General features: G+C 35.0%; 1 protein-coding gene across 5 annotated transcripts in view; it reads right to left on the bottom strand.

Moving 5' to 3' along the window:
• Mapkap1 (MAPK associated protein 1) overlaps positions 1 to 21,446 on the bottom strand; it is a 229,522-nt gene that overhangs the window by 186,172 nt on the left and 21,904 nt on the right. For 4 of the 5 annotated variants that reach the window (XM_076845471.2, XM_076845473.2, XM_076845472.2 and 1 more), the window contains exons 2-3: positions 14,006 to 14,333; positions 11,503 to 11,592 (exon numbers count right to left, since the gene is read on the bottom strand). The exons of the other annotated variant lie outside the window; for it this stretch is intronic. In XM_076845471.2, the coding sequence (XP_076701586.2) occupies positions 11,503 to 11,592; positions 14,006 to 14,264 (349 nt within the window). In that variant the 5' untranslated portion in view covers positions 14,265 to 14,333. The remainder of the gene's footprint in view (positions 1 to 11,502; positions 11,593 to 14,005; positions 14,334 to 21,446) is intronic. 5 annotated transcript variants of the gene reach the window in all.

The raw sequence follows: 21,446 nt of genomic DNA, 5'->3' as shown, positions 1-21,446 counted from the left end.
CAAGACCCTCAGGGATACCTGAACTCACTAAGGTACATATAGTACCAGACCCTGTATCAATAATCATGTACCACATAACATTTCCAGTCAACAATGGACTGCATGTACATGTACAATGGTGGTTCCGTAAGATTGTATCACCTTGCAACATAGCCATCTTAGTTTAAGTAAGTACATTCTATGATGTTCACCTAAGAAAAAAATGATCTAACAACAAATTTCTCAGAATGTATCTCAGAAGGTTAAAAAAACATATGACTCTACTATGTTTTTCCCTATATAAACATTCCTCTAATAAAGTCTAACTTATAAATTAGGCATACTAGGACCAACCACATTTAACTAATGATAATTTAGAAGGCCTAGGGTTTAAGGAAAGGGGCTGTAATAAATTATTTAAAACTTGTGAATTATTTCTAGAATTTTCCATTTAACATTTTCAGATCAAGGTTACTACTGGTAACTGAAACCATAGAAAGCAAAACTGTGGACAAGGAGGGACTACCATAACTCTTTTTTAAAATGTGATCTTGCTTAGCGCGGTGACAAATGCCTGTAATCCCAGCAGCTCAGGAGTCTAAGGCAAGAGGATTGAGAGTTTAAAGACAGCCTCAGCAAAAGCAAGGCACTAAGCAATTCAGTGAGACTGTCTTAAAAAAAAAAAATACAAAACAGGCTTGGGGATGTGGCTCAGTGGTCGAACCCCCGCCAACTCCCCCCAAAAATTGATACTTGACTATTCAATTCCGAATTCTGAATATATGAGCACAATTAGTATATTAAATGCATATCTGAAAAGGTTTTAGATCACAAGTAGATTAAAGTGATATTTTAAATATTGGAAGTACTTTTCTACCTGTAAAACTAATAACAATTTTATACCTACATTTGAGGGTAAAAAATGACCTTTTATTAAACATCTACAATTGCACGAAAAATACTATGGGTTTTCTCACCTTCATTTTCACAGAACCTAAGGCTCCATGAAGAAACTGAGGTACAGAAAACAGGGAAGGGACACAGCCACTGTCAGGAGGTTAGGTGTAAGGTGATGCTATACCAACTTTTCCATTCTCAGGATATTCACTTGGACTGCTCTCCTCAACCTCTAACAACTCCTCCCTCGTTCTCCCTTGAGAATGACCAAGGAGAATTTTGCTTGCTCCTACCTGGCCTCTTCCTGGCTTTGCCCCTATTACCACAGGAAAACTGCCTGTGCCTCTCTCAAGCCAGCTCCTCCCCTGAACACTTGCCTACACAAAGACATCACTCCAGCAATTCTCTTCTTTCTTCCATTGTCAATTTTCCCTCTCACTGGTTTAGTCACATGAAGACACAAAAATACTAGAAGCACTGCTGCTCATTAAAAAACAAAACCCTGGCTGGTGTGCAGCTCAGGGGTAAAGCACTTGCCTAGCATGAGCCAGGCCACAAACAGAAAAAAAAAACCCTCCTGTATCCCCAACTCCCCCAATTTCAATTAATACCCTATTTGGGGCTAGGGCTGTAGCTTGACGGCAGAGCGCTTGCCTAGCATGCGTGAGGCACTGGGATCAATCCTCAGCATCACATAAAAATGAACAAATAAAACAAAGGCATGCTGTCCATTTACAACTATAAAAAAATTTTTTTTTAAATTTTTTTCTCATAGTGGTGGTCTATATTCCTGCTATCCAATCTTTCTCAGGCCATTTACTCAATCCACTCCCATCAGGTATCAGGCCATACCACTCAACAACAGCTTTCAGAAGGGTCACCAATGATCCCCTTGTTGCTAAATCTATCAATTTTTACTCTCCACCTCACAAGACCTCTTGGCAGCATTTGACACTTTTCCCCACTCCCTCCTTTTTAAACCCTTTTTTCACTTGCTTCCCAGGACTCCAAACTGGCTCTCTCAGGCTATTACGCCCAGTCCCGGTGCTGATTCCTTTCTGGGCCCCAGGGCTCCATGCCTGATCTCTTCTCTCTAAGTCCCACAACCAAGGTGATCTTCTTCAACCTTGTGTCTTTAAATACCATATACAAAAGGGAAACTAAATTGTGGCAGTGTAAATTAGAACAATGGTTGCCTCTGGGGAATAGAGATTATAAAGGGCACCAGGGAACTTATGAGACAACAGAATTGCTCTATACTTGACTAGGATGTTAGTCAAACAGGTGTACATGTTTGTTAAAAGTCACTGAAATGTATATTTAATATCGGTACACTTCACAATATGTAAAGCATACCTTAAAAGAGGAAATAAATAAAAACCTAAGTAAACATTCTTTACATGCTGGTGACTCTCACATGATTATTTCTAGCCCTAAACACTCCCTAAAATTACACACTCACATACGCAACTTTCTACTTGATACCTCACTTGAGTGTCCACTAGGAATCTCAAACTTTGCATGTCCATAACCAAACTCTGAATCTTCTTCAACCCTACCCCTCCTCCAATCTCCCCTTTCTCAGTTAAGGATAATTCAATCCTGTTAGGCCAAAAACATGGAAGTTGTTCTGCTTCTTTCTCATAGCCTACATCTTACCCATCAGCAAATTCTCCAAAAGATAGAGCCACTTCTATAGCTACCAAACCTGAACTATTACATTCACTTTCAAACAGGCCTATCTCTGCCCTTACCTCCCCCATTTCTTCCTATATAATGTAAGTCTTTTAATATATAGGCTACATTGAGCTAGAAATATAGCTTGTTTAGCATGTACAAGCCTGGGTTCAATTCCCAGTACCACAAAACAAAAAGGCTACAAACTTCAGAATAAAAAAAAAAAATTTTTTTAATAAATTTGACCATGTAATAATAAAAAACTTTAGTATAAGAAAGTTAAAATAAAAAATTATAAACTAGGAAAGAATAAAGATTAACATTCCTAATAGATTCTTAAAGTAGAAAAGGTACTGATCAACAGCTATAGAAAAATAAATAATATGAAATGTCCACAGAAAGAGAAATGTAAATGGATCTTATCCCATTAAAATTTAAGTTTTGGGGGCTGGAGTTGTGGCTTAGTGGTAGAGCGCTTGCCTAGTATGTGTTGAGGCACTGGGTTGAATCCTTAGTACACATAAAAATAAATAAAATAAAGGTACTGTGTTTATCTACAACTAAAAAAAAAGTTTTTAATAAAAAAAAAAAAAGACCTAAATTTTTAATTGAATGTAGGATAATGGAACATAATAGATTAAACAAATGGAAAGATCCTGAACCATACTGATAAAAAAAAAAAAAATGCAAATTAAAACTATCTTATATTATATCTATCAGATGACAAAAATCTAAAAGTCTGAGGCCATGAAGACATAGACACTGTATACAATATGAGTACAAATACAAAATGGCAAAACCCCTATAAAAGGGAATTTGGAAATATCAAGGGGGAAAAAAACACATCTACAGTTACCCTTGACCTAATAATATCTTCAAATTCTAATCTCAGATGACACTGGCAAAACAAAACAAATATGCACAAGGCTATTCACTGTAGTGCTGTCTGCAAAAGCCTAAAAACAATCAAATATCCCTCAACAGGGACTGGCTGACTAAACTATAATTTCCATATCATGGAATACTATGCAGCTATAAAATGGAATGAAGCTGATCTCTAGAAATTGCTCCAGAATAATCCTTCGAATGTGCTACTGATAAAAAAAAAAAAAAAAAAAATTGGAGCACAATGTGTGCATAGTATGCTACCTTTAACTAAAAAGAAGGGGATATGAATATACGTAGTTTGGTTTTTTAGTATTTTTTATTATTTTATTATTATTATTATTGTTATTATTTAGTTGCAGTTGGACACATACCTTTACTTTTATTTTTATGTGGAGGAGGATCGAACCCAGGGCTTCCCATGCACTAGGCAAGCGCTCTACCTAGCGTTCTACCGCTGAGCCCCACCCCAGCCCCTATATGTAGTTTTTAAGTGAACAGAAGAGCCATAATCTTTTAAAAATAGCTATCTATAAGAAGAGTGAAGAGAACGAAAAGTGAAGCTAGACTGCTCTAAATTTTTTTATACCAGGGATTGAACCCAGGGGTGCTCAACCACTGAGCCACCCACTACCCAGCCCTTTTTATGTTGGGGTGTGTGTGTGTGTGTGTATGTGTGTGTGTGTGTGTGTGTTTGTTTGTTTGTTTTAAGAAAGAGAGAAAGAGAGAATTTTTTAGTATTTATTTATTTATTTTAAGTTTTTCGGCGGACACAACATCTTTCTTTGTATGTGGTGCTGAGGATCGAACCCGGGCCGCACGCATGTCAGGAGAGAGCACGCCACCACTTGAGCCACATCCCCAGCCCCTGTTGGTGTGTTTTTAATTTTGAGACAGGGGCTCAATAAGTTGCTTAGGGCCTTGCTAAGTTGCTGAGGCTGACTGTGAATTTGAGATCCTCCTGCCTCAGCCTCCCGAGTCACTGGGATTATAGGCATGTGTTGCCACACCCAGCTATTTTATATATTTTATTTTGGAATCAGGTAAATGTCACATATAATTATAAAATAAAGTTCAATTTCTAAAAACAAAAGCAAATTAAATAAACCTAAGTGTAGTATTGAGCTGGCAGTTTAAATATAAAGGGAGGCAGTAAGTAACTTTATCACACAGTAATTTGACTATACATTTCCTAATACCGAATATCCAAAGGAGCAAAACAAAACAAAACCCCTTGAAATCTTCTTAATAATCATATTACTGGCAAAAATGTTGATATTTCTATTTTGGAACCAAGATTTCCAGTTTAAGAGAAAAGATACAGAAACATACCATTAAAAAGTAACTATTCTGTGATTATAAAATTGCATTGGTATTACCAGAATCAATTAACAGCATATTTGTTCTTTAAAAAAACTTTTCTGAGATCTGCCCACTAAAAAGGGTTACAAGGAAAAAAACTAACCCAGTAAGCATTCCTCTAGTTCAGGTTGTAGTCTCTAAAAGCCATTTATCACTTAAAAGAATCAAAATTCCTTGGACAAATGGCTGATTCCAAACTCAGGGAAGGTAATGTGTAGAATGAGCCTCGAACAGCTTGTCGTATAATAAAGCAAGGAAGCTATGAAAGATTATTAGTGTTGTTAAACAAAACCTAGAGGCCAATATGAAGGAGGACTCATACAAAAAGACAACCTCAACATCAAAAAGAATAATAAATGTAATGAACTGAAAAATACCAAATATGCTTTAAAAACCTAAAGTTCATAATGATACAATACAAAGGGAAAAAACTTCATTGGTCATTCATATAGGATGCTAGGGAATAAACAGGTAATTCTGAAAACTGTTAACAACAGGAAAAAAATCCAATATTTATCCTAACTTTCTTACAGGGACTATGTCTGAGGATAACCAAATAACATATTAAGGAAAATATTTCTTTACATGAAAACTAGATAATAAATGAAGAAACAGTGATAAAATTAGAAATCACTATTTTGCAGCTTTTAATGAAATACTGCATCAGGTAATGCCCATGAATGGCCACTAAAACCATTAGATGAAAAGCTGAATAGAGTAACACACAAACAATATCTGATTCCACCATCCATATTAACATCACAAAAAAGATAGGATGACATTCCATGTCTCCAAGTGAGATATAAAATAAACTAAAGAATAGCATGCAATAAATATTCTTAACAAAAATAGAACTTCAGAAAGAATAAGGTTCTGCAGTTAACTTCCAGTTTATAGAAAAATAAAGAAACATATTAAATGAGACCATGGGGATACAATTACCATAATACATAGGGAGAAAATTCTAAGGGCAAATGGCCCGGCTTCTTCAACAAATAAATTTCTAGAAAAAAAAACCTGAAAGAGAATCTACAGATTAAAAAGGAAATGAGATACATTAACCAAAAGTATAGTTTGTGGGTGGACCTTTACTCTAAACCTGAACCAACCAACGAGGAAAAAAATTTTATTTTTTTAGATAATCAGGAAATGTGAACAGAGACTGGATATTTGATAATATTAAAGAAATTGGCAAGGCATGATGGCACATACCAGTAAGCCCAGGTGGGAGGCTGGGGCAAAGAGATCCAAGTTGGAGGCCAGCCTGGACAACTTTTGAGACCCTGTCTCAAAATAACTTTTGTAAAGGGTCTTAGTCTTAGTGATAGAGCACCTGCCTAGCATGTGCAAGGCCCTGGGTTTGATCCCCTATATCACAAAAGGAAGAAGCTACAAAAGAAATTGTTTCTTTATAAGATCGTATTATGTGTAGTTTTATATATTATTCTGAGGAGAGCTTGGAGAAATACAGCTGTCATGAAGGGCACAATAGAGAAAATGGCATAATGACCCCCACACTCATCACCCAGCTTCAAAAATTATCAACACAAAGCTGCTTTTGTTTCATTTGTACAATCTACTACATGCCTCTCCTTAAATATTTTAAGCAAATCCCGGCTATCATATAATTTTATACCTAGATACTTCTGTATTTTTAATATACAACAAAACTCCAGAGAGCAAAGGCCAGAGAAATGGTGAAAGCCCCTCCCCTCTAGGTGAAGGGGCTCAGCCCTCCACGAGGAAAGCTGTACTTCTCCAAGCTCTCCTTGAAATAAGATTTTTCAAAACAAGCTTCCTATTATTTGCAAAATAACTGAAAGTATGCAACAAACATATGCTTGGAAAAAATAGCCTACAAATTTAATCATCATCATGTTTAAGAGAAAGCACATACTATGAAGATGAGGAATATGAGAATGGATATTAGAACTAGTAAGGGTTCAGTGAGTGGTTAGATACAAAACATATGTATGATAACAACAGATTTTCTTTTATTTTTTATTATTATTTTTGTGTGTGTGCTATGCTGGTGACAGGACCCAGGGCCTCACACGTGGTAAACAAGTGCTTTACCATTGAGTTACACTCTCAGCCAAAGCATCAGATTTCTTTTCAGAAAACCAGTAAAAAAGTTACAGGTAAGTTGCTATTTGTAAGAGTAATATAAAACATTCAGAAATCACCTTAATAAGAAATATAAAAGTTCAGGGTCTATATGGAGACAACTATAAAGCTTTATGTTTATGTACACAGAAAATACCATACAGAATGAGAATACTGTTTAAAATATATTACCGACATACATAGACAAAACCTAGAATAAATACATCAAAATGTTAAAAATGGTTATCTCTGGATGTGAGATTGCTGAAAGTTTGTTATAATTTTTATATTTTTTTCAGATTTTCAGCAATAATTGTTTTTTAATAGAGGGTTTGGCAACTTCTCTGAACCCTAGTCACAGCTGACAGAGAAGTAATGAAACAGAGGAACACCAAAGACTCAACATCAAAGCTGTGTGCAGCTCCCTTCCACATAGGATCTGGGAGGGAGAGGGAGAGGAGCAGAATAGAAAGACTAAAGATTGGGTCAGACTGGCCAGGAGAAAAATTATGGCTTTGCCACTTAGTCACTACTTGAGAGTAAGTAATGGGAAAGTCATTCAGCCTCTGAGCTCCAGTCTTCTCACCTGTAAAACAGATATATTAACAGCTAATCTGCTGGATTTGCATAAAGAGAAAAAAAAAACTTAGTGGCTAGCATATTCTATACCCTAGAATTGGTTATCCATTAAAATTACATAGGGAGCTTTTGAAAAATAAAATGTATGGACCTCACTCCATATCTACTGAATCAGGGATTCCACAGGTAGGGCCTAGAAATGTACACGGAATGTCATTACAATATACACTTAGGGGTGCATTTCTGATTTTTATACAACCACTGTATTTGGGAATCCTTAAGAAACCAGTAAAGGATGTTACATAAACAAAACTTTAGGAATTTATGTTTTCAAGGATTCTTTTGCTCTTTGTTTTTGTTAACACTTATTAAACAGTCTGTATGGCATGACTATAACTACTTAAGCAGGAGATAAGATTTCTTTGTACTTTTAGTGATACTATGATACGTTAGGCACTAAAGCAGAGCTAGTAATGCTTTTACTAGCTTCATGTTGGCTTATTTTAATGGTTGAGATGTTTGTTATAAGACTTGTAACCTATCGTTAGCTTCATGTTTAAAAAATGTATATTTATTAAAATGGCTTGAGTTTCATCTTGTTAGGATCCACTTTTTAAACTTTCCATCCCTTGTAGTTATGCATCAGGCATCTACTAGTCCTCTAGAATCAAGTAGGTTAAACTGAAACAATTTGATGGGAGGAACTCTCCAGGGCTTGTTTTACAAAGAAAAGTGTTTAGAGGAACAAAACTTAAACCTCCCTAGGTATGTTACAAAGTTGTTCAAAAAGTAACGCAGTAAGGCTTATGAATGAAATTATGTAGAAACCAAGTAGACATTCTGCTTTAAAGAATAATAAATGCAGATGATTAAAAAAAAAACTAGGGTATACTTGGTATACTTATAAATAATTGATATAAGCTACATTGTTGTTTTGAGTTTTATTGCACTTCATGTGTAAAAAGCCTTGTCTTACAATTAATCTTCAAGTTTCTTAAGGACTGGATGATATCTTTCTCTAAGCCCCTATCACAGAATTACTAGACATACAGGAATTATGGAAGAAAATATTTGTCAAATGACTCAGTTTATATAACTAGTTATATAAAGACTAAAATACAAAATTTTTTCTAAATACATTTTTCTTTGGTCCTGGGGATCAAACCCAGGGCTCCATGAATACTAGCAGACACTCTACCACTGAGCTACAATCTTGGCCCTCCAACACCATTTTAAAACAATAAAACTAAATACTAGGACCCTAATATGAAATAATTCCTGACAAAGAAGACTTCTCACGAAACCATCATCATATTTATCCATGCAATATTAGTTACAGGAATACTAAGAGAATCTTTTTTTTTTTAATCTTTATTTTATTTATTTATTTTCGAACCCAGGGCCTCGCACGTGCTAGGCAAGTGCTCTACCACTGAGCCACAACTCCAGCCCCTAAGAGAATATTACCCTAAAGTATTGCATGTGGTCTCATGGCATATAGGTCAGTAAGTTCACCAAGAACTTCAGAGGATTGGGCTGGAGAGGTAGCTCAGTGGTAGAGCACTTGCCTAGCATGTGTGCAGCTCTGGATTCAATTATCAGCACTGCCAAAAAAAAAACCACTCCAGAATATGAACCTCTAGAGCCCTTCTAACTGGTCTGAAAAGGCTGCATTTACACTATGTCTAAAAGATGGACTGAATTTAGATGGAATAATTCCACAGGAGAGCATCATATTTATAATGTTGATTCTTCTACTGGAGAATGAAATAAAATAAAGATAAGAAAACATGAAAGGACTATAATAGAACATAAATAGCAGAAAAAGATTATAGGAATGGGGCTGGGGATATGGCTCAAGTAGTGGCGCACTCGCCTAGCATGCGTGAGGCACTGGGCTCAATCCTCAGCACCACATAAAGATAAAGATATTGTGTTCACATAAAGCTAAAAAAATAAATATTAAAAAAAAAGATTATAGGACTGAATAAATAATGACTTATGGAAAATTCCCAAGAAAGATCAAAAGATTTAGAAATGGCATTTTTTGCCAAAAGACAGCATATGTTTGAGAGATGTGTGAAGACAGAATGCCTGCTCAGTTAACTACTAACTCTATTTTCTTAGCATTCTCCAGGATAACCAGAGTACCAAGCTGTGGTCTAATGATGGAACCCAGCCTCAGAATTAAAGACATTCCTTTGTGATAGAAAAGTGCTCTGCCACTGAACTACATCCCCCATCCTAAGACATTGATGACATTTTCTCTAACCATCAGGAACAACTGCAAGGCAGGCTGCTGGTCTGCCCAGAAACAGGGTCAACACTTCAAAGCATGGACTTTTCTAAAAATAAGATCACAGGGTCAATTATTGAAACGTGTGAGAGACAGAAAAGAGAGGAAAAGAAACTGAGGGAGAGACAAGTATACATATACAGTGGACAGTAACAAATGAAAGCAACAGGGGGACTACCCATTTCTCCAGTATATTAGGTGAAACATTGAATCAGATCAAGTAGATTCAACTTTAGGAAGAAGTGAATGAGGAGCAAATAAAAATCCTCTTCTTTATTAAATGCATCAAACTTTATGCCAAATAATTTATTTCTCATATTGTAAAATGGATTGCTGCACTTACATTTGAAGTATTCTACCCTATTTTTATGTATTTATAATTTTTAAGACTATAAATACATAAAAATAGCGTAGAATAAAAGTGAAGAAGGCAAACAAAAGGTAGCTGGAAAGATGCAGTAGCTTAGACAAACTGGCTCTGTATTGATTCTTTAAGAGGCGATTACTAGGAACTGCATTAAGATATATAGAAAATCTGAACAAAATGAACAAGATGAATCATAAAAAGTGTTTTCTGTTTGTGTTAAATACAACAAAGAGTATTAACTGAATCAACAGAAGAGGCCAGCCTAGTAAGATGTTTAAAGTATTGAGAATAAAACTAAAGAGAACTACAGAAAGACACAGAGCAAGAAGCAAATATTTCTGTTTCCCCACAGTCATCATTTAGAAGCAGTCATTAAGAAAACCATACCTACTAAGCATACTGAAGTCTACAATCAAAGAATAATGTAGGAAGCACTTATAATGTGGTTTAGCACAAAAAGGTTGGCCTTCATATGAGGACAGAGTTGGATACAAAACATAGCACTATCATGTACAACTTTAGCAAGTAATGGAATTTCTTCAATTCCTTCTCTCGGCTGTAAAAAATAGCAGCTACCTATAGTTTGCAACATCGTTGCATTAGAGGTAATGAATGCCAAGTGCCTATACAGCACAAGGCAGGTGCTGCTGTTAATATAATAATCATTAATATTGTTAGTCTTAATTGTGTAGCAATGGAGACAGTCAATGAAGATTTATTACAGGCTTCAGACATTTCTTTTAAGAGAAAAAAAGAAGAAATCTGGGAAACATAACCATCATAAAATATTTGAATAGTATTTTACTTTTGAAATTGTGTTCTAAAGTCTTGCTGAGATTGAAGCTTTGAAAATGCACTACTGCCACCCTTTATACTCATACCATATGAACACAAAAGAAAATGGTAATAATAATAACAGCAACCTAATTTTTTTAAGATAAAAGAATTAACATATATGCAAAAAAGATTGTTATTAGGACCATTAATGAGGCAAGGAAATATCTAGGTTGGAACTGCAAAGAGGAATGTATAACCCTGAGACCCATCCAAAAAATTACAGACTAATCCTTAGCCCTACAAACACAGTACTGGCATGACATTTTGTACAAAATGTCCCCTGCACACATCGATCTTTATGACCCAGACTGAAATTGGCTGAAAAGGCAAGATCTAAAGAATTTACACAGCTTCCGAGGGCCAAGGCACAAGTAAAAGAGCTCAAAGCTCAAAACACAAGATGTATCTGCACAGATGATTTAAAAGGATGAATCAAAGTAAAAGTTCTTATATAATAATATAAACTAAATAAAATATATAAATACTCGAATTAAGAATTAAAATTATTTCCATTTACCTGATTGTTTAGAATTTCTTTCTTTCCACTGAATATTTTTGCATTTGATCTGGTTTTGTCTCTCTTTTCGAAGTCGTTCTAATCTTTGAGCTTGAAAAGAAATATTATAACTATAAGTTTGTCAATGAAAGTTTACTATAAACAAAGACATAATTAACTACCTTTATATGAATAAAGATGTTTTATATTGCATATGTAGGGAAAAAGTCATAAAATTTTAAAGGTGGCACCCTGAAAAGCAAATACCAACAAAAACATGAAAATATTCTTGATTTATAATTGAAATTAGAGGATATAAAACATTAATAGAGATCATAAAGATAGTATTAACATGGAAGAGAATAATAAAATGTGAAAACTTCTGTGATTAATATGACATTTCATTATATAAATCATTAATAACGGTCTTAAAGGAATTTTAATGCACAAATGAACTGAAGTGAATATTACATTACAGGAATAAAATTACTGTTATGAATTACTCTACCCGTTTCAAAAATTAAAGATAAATGAACTCAGACTAGACTATTAAAGTTTTAAATATAAAATCCTTTATCTAAAAATCATGAAAATTATAAAATGTCAAAGCTATATAAATTAGCATAGCTTTTCTTCAGTGGGCTGAAACAGTTTATAGGTAGTAAAATAAATGATTTGTATCTTTGTAACATTAGTCAAATCTTAAAAAGAACAATTTTTCTTTTAAAAAATTTTAAAATATGTTAAGAGAATTAAAAAGTAAATTCCTTGGCCATTAGGACAACCAATAATCTGAATTAATTACTAGCATCCAGGTGCTACAAAAAGAAATTCCAACAACATCAAGAGTCCCCTAAAATCATGCATCTGTGATTATACTGCCACTGGCTGATCAGTCTTCAAAAAAATGGTGAACTGAGCCTTTAAAGAAATACCATTCAGCATCCATTAACTGCTGCACAGAGATAACAATGAAAGTCACAATTGATGCCATCTCTTGAAACTCATTTTCTCTTGCTAATCTTCAACATCCTATTCTAGCACATTGCTAATAGAAAATAAATAAACTTCTTTTTCAAACACTTTCAAGATAGGAAATCATACAATCCTGCCTTACATTGTGATAGGGAAACACCAAAAATATTCTTGCCAGAAACCTAAAACTACTCTGGCAAAAGCATTCTGACAATGTCACTATATCTAACCAAATTCCACTGAAGAAAAATACATTGGTTGCAATTAATAAATGTGAAGGGTGCAGCCAATGTAATATAATCATAAAGCTCTTAATTTAGCAATATTCTCCTACTGAAATCCATTCAACCTGTCATATGAGATATCATCTCAATAATTTGCAAGGAACTCAGTTTCAACTAAAGAACTCAGAATCAATGATTTTGAATTATATTCAAACCTTCATTCAAGTCATATTTTGATAAAAGTTCCTTTAGATATTGGGACATAGTATTAATTATTTTCATGATAAGATCAAATTATTCTTTTTGGTGTCACAGATGCTGAAATTTGAACCAAAACCTTAATGTGCTTTTCACTATAATTGTATCTGGTTCTACCTATAATACTCCTTTATGTAATATTTTATATCCAGATCATGAAAAATAAATACATGAATATTTTCAGTCTTGTAGTTTGACTTCTGTCACAATCATAGGGCATTAGCAGGTTACTATTGCTGATTTGGAGATTATATTTTCTGATGATCTAAAAAATAATAATTATCTCCTAGAATATCCTATTATTTCAGAACTACAATATGTATTCTAAATAATTTATCTAATTAAAGGCCTTGGTTCATCACATTCCCTGTGAAAGGAAAAAAATTTCAAACTAGAAAACAGGCAATGAAAAACATTTAAAAGATAACAATATATATACCAAAGTTGAGCATTTTCAAACCACAAAGATCAAGGTTAGTGGTCAATAAAGATAAAGAATCAAAAACAGAGGCACCTTTTCTAATCTCACACCCAAAGTGGGAATTCCTATTAGGACCAACCCTAACAAATAAAGAGCTGTCTCCGCCACTCCCCAATACCACCCCCCCAACAATTCCTCCATGGATAACAACTGTCTGGAGCCATATCTTATACTCCTTGGCTAATCAGCTGTCTGTGTTAAAGGTTCTTTATTGTATCAACCTGAAATCTGCCTCCAGGGAATCTATCTACTGGGACTAGTGTTGTTCTGAAAAGACACTCAGAACAGGTCTGGCTCCATTTCTACATGATGACTTTTTAGAAAATAACATCCAGCATGTCTCCCCTACCCACTTTCCACCTATACCTTTTCTGTCTCCTTCCTTCTAATTACATCACTCCAGAGGACCTCTCCATTCATACTCATAGAGATGGAGAGGTTACTTAAGACTCATTCTTAGTCTGTCACATGCGTGTTCCTCTTATCACACAGAAACTCCCCACTTCCAACATAATGCATTATTCCATACGACTGTTCACTAATTTAAAGCTCAGAAGACATGACTGGAAATAAAATTAAGGTTTACCTGTGTTTGAGCGTCTTCTAATACCAAAGTCCCAACTTGAGGTAATATCAACTGACTGGGCGTATACATAGCCCTGAGTCTCGCCATTGCTTCCCTGAATTTCTGACCCACTGTCTCCAGGCATTGAAGGAGGATGAATCTTCTCTAGGTCAACATCATGATCAATGAGAACCATCTCACACATTCCTGTGTCATCACTGGTCACATGTGACTGCCGAATATGAGCTAGAATGATAGTTGGATTGTCCAAGAAGGCCATCCTTTCTGTGGGCCAATTTCCTTAAAAGGCTATTTTCTCCTCTTCATATTGTTTCACCAGCTCACCTACCTAGAAACACGATGTACACAGCAATATTTAAGAATAAGGCAGAAAACGACTGAATCATTTTTCAAACAAATTCAATGTGGTAAAATGCTACCTTGAAAATCAACATTTATCCCTGTACCTAGGAGCTTAAAAGGATTAAGTCTAAGCTGAAAGGAAATCCTTATAAGCACTAGGGGCTATGGTTCTGGTCAATGAAATCTCTCTGTGGTATCAGAGAGGAAGGCTTGCTCTTTTGCAAAACAAATAACAGTAACCTCTTAGTCAGGCTACTTAAAGCACATAACTACTGCTGAAACAATAAATTCAAGTCTTTCTTTTTCTATTCCTTCTGAAGCAGTTTTCTCATTATTTTGGAAGGAACAAACTGTATTTTCCTCAAATGATGTGCTTAAGTATGAAACTTATTTCATCAGTTTACATTTTCCCTTTTGTCTTATGGTTGTGAAGTGTTTAAAAGGGCACAGGGATTTGACAAAGGTGTACCACCAAAGTAATTTTGTTCAATAAACATATTTTCCTTTTTTTTTTAATTTAAGACAGTACTTTGTTTTTAAAATAAAACTTATTAATCAAAATGCCTTTCTATAAGATTAATTTCTTATTTTAGAAACCTAATTATAAGAACTGCTTCCTCAATCCTGTTAAAACTATAATGATGTTTATTCTAGGAACGTAGATGGTACCTCCTCAGTTAAATGAGAATACTCACAAAAAAGAATGGAACCATTGTTTCTGTTAGGAACTAGGTCCTAGAAACCCACTGGGTTCAAATTCTGGCCCTATCAGTTGCTGGCAATGTGATCTCAGTCAAAACACTTAACACCTTTGAGCCTCCTTTTGTTCTTCATTTATAAAATGGAGGTTCCAGGTAAGAGAGGATACACAAGCAAAAATGCAGAAAAGTGAACAAGTAGGTAGTACATAATTAAGCAAACATAGGCTGCTATTAATAAGGTTGATGATGATGGCAAAAAGATCACTACTAATTTCAGTTTTAATTCCTGTTTAAGGTAGTCATAAATATACCAATATTTCATCCATCTTCAATAAGTTCATGGAAGATAAAATAAGTCTGGTTCTTTTGTGATAGAAGACACTGCAGGTTACCTCAGTCACCTCCTTGCTCTTTCAAAATGTTTTAGATCTTGAAATACAAGGAATATGAAAGCTGGTTTGAATATGTTCCTAGAAACAATCAATCCTATGAAGATTTTTATTTTTAGAAATAACTATAACTGGGTCCAGGGCAGTAGGTGAGTGACAGAACACTTGCCTACCATACACAGGCCCCGAGTTTAATTCCCAGTACTGAAAAAAAAAAAAAAAAAAAAGAGAGAGAGAGAGAGAGAGAAAAAAGGGGCTGGAGATATAGCTCAGTTAGCAGAGTGCTTGCCTTACATGCACAAAGCCCTGGGTTCAATCTGAAGTACCACAAAAAAATTTTAAAAAGAGAAAAAATAAATATCAATAATACCAGATTTTCTTGTCATTTGTTTCTTCTAGAAATGAAAAACAGGAGGTAATCTATTTAACAAATTATTACAGCTAATTGAGGTTTCCAAAAATTTTGTCCAAGGCTGGGATTGTGGCTCAGCGGTAGAGCGCTCGCCTAGCACAGGTGGGACCCAGGTTCGATTGTCAGCACCACATAAAAAAAAAAAAAAAGGCATTGTGTTGTGTCCATCTACAAAAATTTTGTCCAGTAACATGTCATTCTACTGCCATTAACTCGTGGATCTTAAAGACACAGAGATTAAAGAATGTTTTACTGAGAAGCCCTAAATCAAGTAAGTTACACTACTATTCTCTTTTTCCCTTAAATATATTAACTACTTATTTACACTAAGGTTAAGAAGAAATGCCTGAATCAAAAGTTTATGCCCTAATATAGACCAAGTACATCCCTAATATTAATCTTTTAAGTAAAGTTCTGAAATATTTGGTCTCAAAAACATTAATGTGCTATTTTAAGTATACCAGTCAAAAATTATAAATCTAAAACGGAGCATTTAAATTTCACTTATAAAAATAAGAACTTTTTCTATAACCATGAAGAAATGTATACACCCCAAAATGAGAGCATTTTTCACAGGATAGGATCACAAACTGCCGGAGCTGCAAACATCCTCCTGTAGCAACCACAATAAACTGTCTTCCCTCCATGGAAGCAAGGCAATGGGTTGCTAGCAGAGGAACAAGTGCTCCCACCTTCATCCTGAATAGTTCTCCCCTGCAAAAACAAGGACTTCAACAAGAAGCCATACATTGGGTGGGTGTTCTGACACTGAAAAATCAAAGGGCAAAGCAAAAGGACACTTAAGTACCTTCAATAAAATATTTTTCAGCAAAATTAATCTGCTTCATCCCAGCTTAGAAAGAAGAATGGGCGAACACCTCTAAATGCACACACCTGCTCCCCATCTTTATCCTTACAGAAGAGAGGCCTCAAAACACCCTAAGATAAGCAGAGATCTTCTCTATTAAATACTATCACTTTGTACATAGAGGAATCTGTAGGATTCACTCAATCATTCCTTCCACACCAGTTTTGATAGAAAACTCCCATAGGATGGTCCTGGGAAATGTGCCATTTTGTGTGTCACTTTCCACCTCCTGTTCTGTGTTCTTGAAGACTTAAGACTGTAAGTTCCACAAGGACAGGGGCCATCATACCACATCCCTTCTGACAAAAGGTGTTTACACATGGCAGGAATTCAATACATGTTGCTGTCCAACTTCCAACATCTATCCAATTTTGTTGTAGAGATAAGTCATATATGAGCATGTCAGGTTTAAGTGTGATTATAAAGAAAGGATTGCCTTTTTTTATTAATACAGATACAAGAGCTTCTCTTCAATGTGCCCTTCAAAATTGTCACCTTGGGACATTATCAACTTATTCCAACAACTCTGCTTTTCAGAACCAAAAGAATATTTTTTTTTTTTAAATCTCCTTAAGAGCAGCCAAGTATCATTTGAAGGTATACTTGATTTCTAAGACAAACACATTCAGAATACAAATGAAACAACTCGTTCTCTGTTCAGTTGTACAAAAAGCAAAATTATTTTTTAAGACTAATATTGGCAGGAGTTCAGAGAAATGGGCACTCATGCACTATAAAACAAGTAAAACTTGGGATTTTTTAGAGAGTAATTTGGCAATGTTTACCAAAATGAAAAACATGAATACCCTTTGAGCAATCATACTTCTAGAATTTAAGAAAATAATTGTGCAAAAAATGTTTCTCAGAATTGTTTAAAATATGTAATGAAAATCCAAACATCCACTAACAGCACATATACTATGATACATACACATAATAGAATACTTAACAATGATTAAAAACATAACAGGCTGGTTAAACAAACAAAATGTGGTATATAACATAGGACAGAATATTATTCAGCCTTAAAAATGAAGGAAATTCTGACATACGCTCCAACATGGATGAGCCTTAAGAATATCATGGGGAGGGGCTTAGCAGTAGAGCGCTCATCTCGCACACGCAAGACCCTGGGTTCGATCCTCAGCACCACATACAAAAATAAACAAGTGAAATAAAGGTGTTGTGTCCAACTACAACTAAAAAACAAATATTAAAAAAAAAAGAATATCATGCTAAGTAAAATAAGTACTTCCCATGGTATATATACCTTATGAGACAATCATGTCCAGCTCCATGAGGTCAGTTCCCCAAAGATTCCCTATTTCACAGTTTCTTTCTTCCTTGTGTGTGTGTGTTTTGTTTTTTTTTTTTTTTTTTAACAGTGCTGGGGATGGAAACCAAGACTCACTACATGCACTCTATCACTGAGCTACTCCCCCAGCCTCTTTCTCCCACTCTTTAACTACAGGTTCTTTAAAGCGTAAAGATTTATTTTACTGAAAATGGAAGCAGTAGGGACATCCATGCAGAATGAGAAGATAGTAAGAGATGTTCAAACGACACAGTCATTTTTAATGTACTAGGCTGGATCTCCTTATAAAAGACAATATTCAACAAATATTTGCTAAGTTCCTACTATGTGCTAATAGTGGTTCCAGCTGCATTTTGGATACTGTTACCACTTTGTACTTTCATTTGAACATGCAACCTACATGTGGTAACTTGAGAATAATTTTAGTAGGTTTTGGATATCAAGTCTGAAATACAAATTTTTTTTCCCTGTGCTGCCTTTTAAACTGAGGGTCTTGCACATACTAGCCTAGTACTCTACCCCTGAGCTCCATCTCTAGCTGAATACAATTTTTAATAATAACTTCATGTACATACAAACTCTCAAACTTCATCTGCAATGGCTTCTAGAAAAATATAAAGAATGACATGGTAAAACACACAAAGAGATGGAGAAAGTCGCGAAGAGGAAGTAATTCAGGATAAATTCATACACCATGGCATGACATAAGATCTTGTACATTGACCACAGGTAAACTGCAGAATCTCAGAAGCAAAATACGACTATAACAGCTAACCTTAACTTACTATAAAAACTAGAACTGTTCTAAGCCAAGCATGGTGCTATGTATCTGTAATCCCAGTGTCTTGGGAGGATGAGACAGAAGGATCACAAATTTTAGATCAGCCTCAGCAATTCAATGAGCCCCTAAGCAACTTAGCAAGATTGTCTCAAAATAAAAAAATATAAAGAGCTGAGGATATGGCTAAGTGGTTAAGTACCCCTGAGTTCAATCCCTAGTTCAAAAAAAAGAAAACAACTAGAATTGTTCTATCCTTGTATATGAATTAATTCATATACCCCTCAAGATAACCCTATTTAGTTACTATTTTTATCCCCATTTTACAAATGAAAAAAAAAAAAAAACTGAAACACAGAAAGGTCAAGAAACTTGCCCAAAGCCAGACAATGGGAGTAAGAACCAAATCTAAAGAGCTTGGGATCTTAACCACTATGGTATTCAGTCTCTCAAAATGGAACAAATAATCACAATAAAAATGATCCTATTGTACTCTTTGGACTCTGAGGCCTGAGAAAAATTCCTTCCAGGGATTCCTGTAAAGGACATGAGAGAGCAAATATGCTCTGCAGCAGACAAGATTTTTAGGTCCCCTCTACTAATTCCATAGTGACTCGTGAAACCACAAGAAGCAAGCAGTACATGAAACAATTGTTCAAAAAATAAAAATCACAAAACTTTACACATGAAAGGAATTTTAGAGATCATTTACTTTCCTAAAACCATAGAGGGCTTATTTTTTAAAAAATATTTTGTTGTAGATGAGCACAATACCTTATTTTATTTTTATGTGGTGCTGAGGATCAAACTCAATGCCTAACATATGCAAGGCAAGCGCTCTACCACTGAGCTACAGCCTCAGACTAAGGATTTACTTTAAATAATCAGTTAGGTCTAAGTATATTTTTTGTTTGTTTGCAGTGCTCTTGATTGAACCCAGGGTCTCATGCATGCTAAGCAAGCACTCTAACACTGAGCTACACCCCTAGTCCTCTAAACGTATTTTTAAAAATCTCTAGTGATTTATGCAACTTTAACTACAAATCCATCCATACCTGAAATATTTTTTATCTTTTTAAAATAACATACCATCATGAGTCCTTCCTATACTCTTTACTTCCCAAGAAGCTGAGGCAGGCAACAGTATGATTGAAAATACTCAAGTTCAGGCAATAGTTAGAAAGAAATTCCTCTTCTAAAATATTTTCAAAATACTGCACACTGGCTTTCCTCTGCCAGGCAGACTTCCAGCCCCCTCACCTGTGAAAACTTGTCTGAATAAGCAACAGCCTGAGGCTTCTCAAAGGTCTGCAAACTCCCAATCAAAAATTACTGCTGCCCCATCAATGTGTCATATAAATGTTGGCATGTTAATTGTATATTTATAAGATTGTTAATGGTTAGTTAATTTACCTCCCACACCATTATTGTACTTGAAATGATTTAACGTCAGCTAGGGGAGTTAACAACATGTAACAGCAGATGCGAAGTTTTTTTGGTTTTTGTTTGTTTATTTGTTTGTTTGTTTTTTACCACCTTTGCACACTGTACCGGGACTTCCCATGGTTAGCATTAGGCCAAGTTAAACCTGATTGCTGCACAGGAGGCCTTAAGACTGTTACAGAAGCACTCACAGATTTATTTCCCACAAGGAATAATAACAAGTAGATCAGCAACAACATTTTTATTATATACAAAGTTTTCCACTCATAATAACCAACAGACCCTCTTTTTATTAATATTTCAACATTATTTGATCTTAAGTTCAGAATTCATTCTTCCTGGACTTCAAAAATAATTGAAATAACTACTAACATAAAATGCACTTTACTGCCTTTTTCTGTCTTTCCAATTTAACTCTAAATTAAACCTTCATTTATTTTTTCAGACTAATAAAAGCTGGTCTTTTTTTTTTCCACTAACTGTTCTGGGAATTAAAATTTTCTCCATGTGAATATGCCTAATCATGAAATAGCAAATAGTGAGACAATGTATCTGGAGAGTTTATTTTTTCCTTTCACATTTTTAACTCCATATGATTAAAAATACTTACTAAATTAAGACAAGAGAAAATACATGCTTATATCTTCCTTTGAATGAGATCTATTCACTAAGCATCATTTGAGTGGGAGGTCCTAGGTCCTAGGTCCTATGTAAATCTTGGCCTGCCCCTCTCCAGGCAGTTCAGCAGAATGGCTATGTCACAAACATACAGAATAGCAACAGAAGGTAAGGTACATCTACCTCCAAAAGAGACACTAAGTATGTTTTCCAAGAGAGGTGAAAGTCAAGAGAGCTTCAGGAAAGATGGTGATGACATTTTAAGGAAAACAGCCTCTCCTTAGAAACACAAGGACAATAGTAACATATTTCCTGAGCTCTTACAGTGAGCTAGCCACACTAATCACCCTGAGCCTTTGTGGTTTTTTTTTTTTTTTTTTTTGGGGGGGGGGGGTTGAACCCATGCTCTATCACTAAACTATACATACCCAACTCATTTTACTCTTTGAGACAGGGTTGCTAAATTACCCAGGCTAGCATCAAATTTGCAATCCTCCTATCCTCATTTTATTTATTTTTATTTTTCTAAACTAAAGTTTAAAGGGTTAAGTAACTTGCCTAAGGGCACATGGTAG

This window comes from Callospermophilus lateralis, chromosome 2 (genome assembly GCF_048772815.1).
Source record: "Callospermophilus lateralis isolate mCalLat2 chromosome 2, mCalLat2.hap1, whole genome shotgun sequence".
In the NCBI taxonomy this organism is placed as follows: Eukaryota; Metazoa; Chordata; class Mammalia; order Rodentia; family Sciuridae; genus Callospermophilus; species Callospermophilus lateralis.
This window is presented reverse-complemented; position numbering and strand designations above follow the sequence as displayed.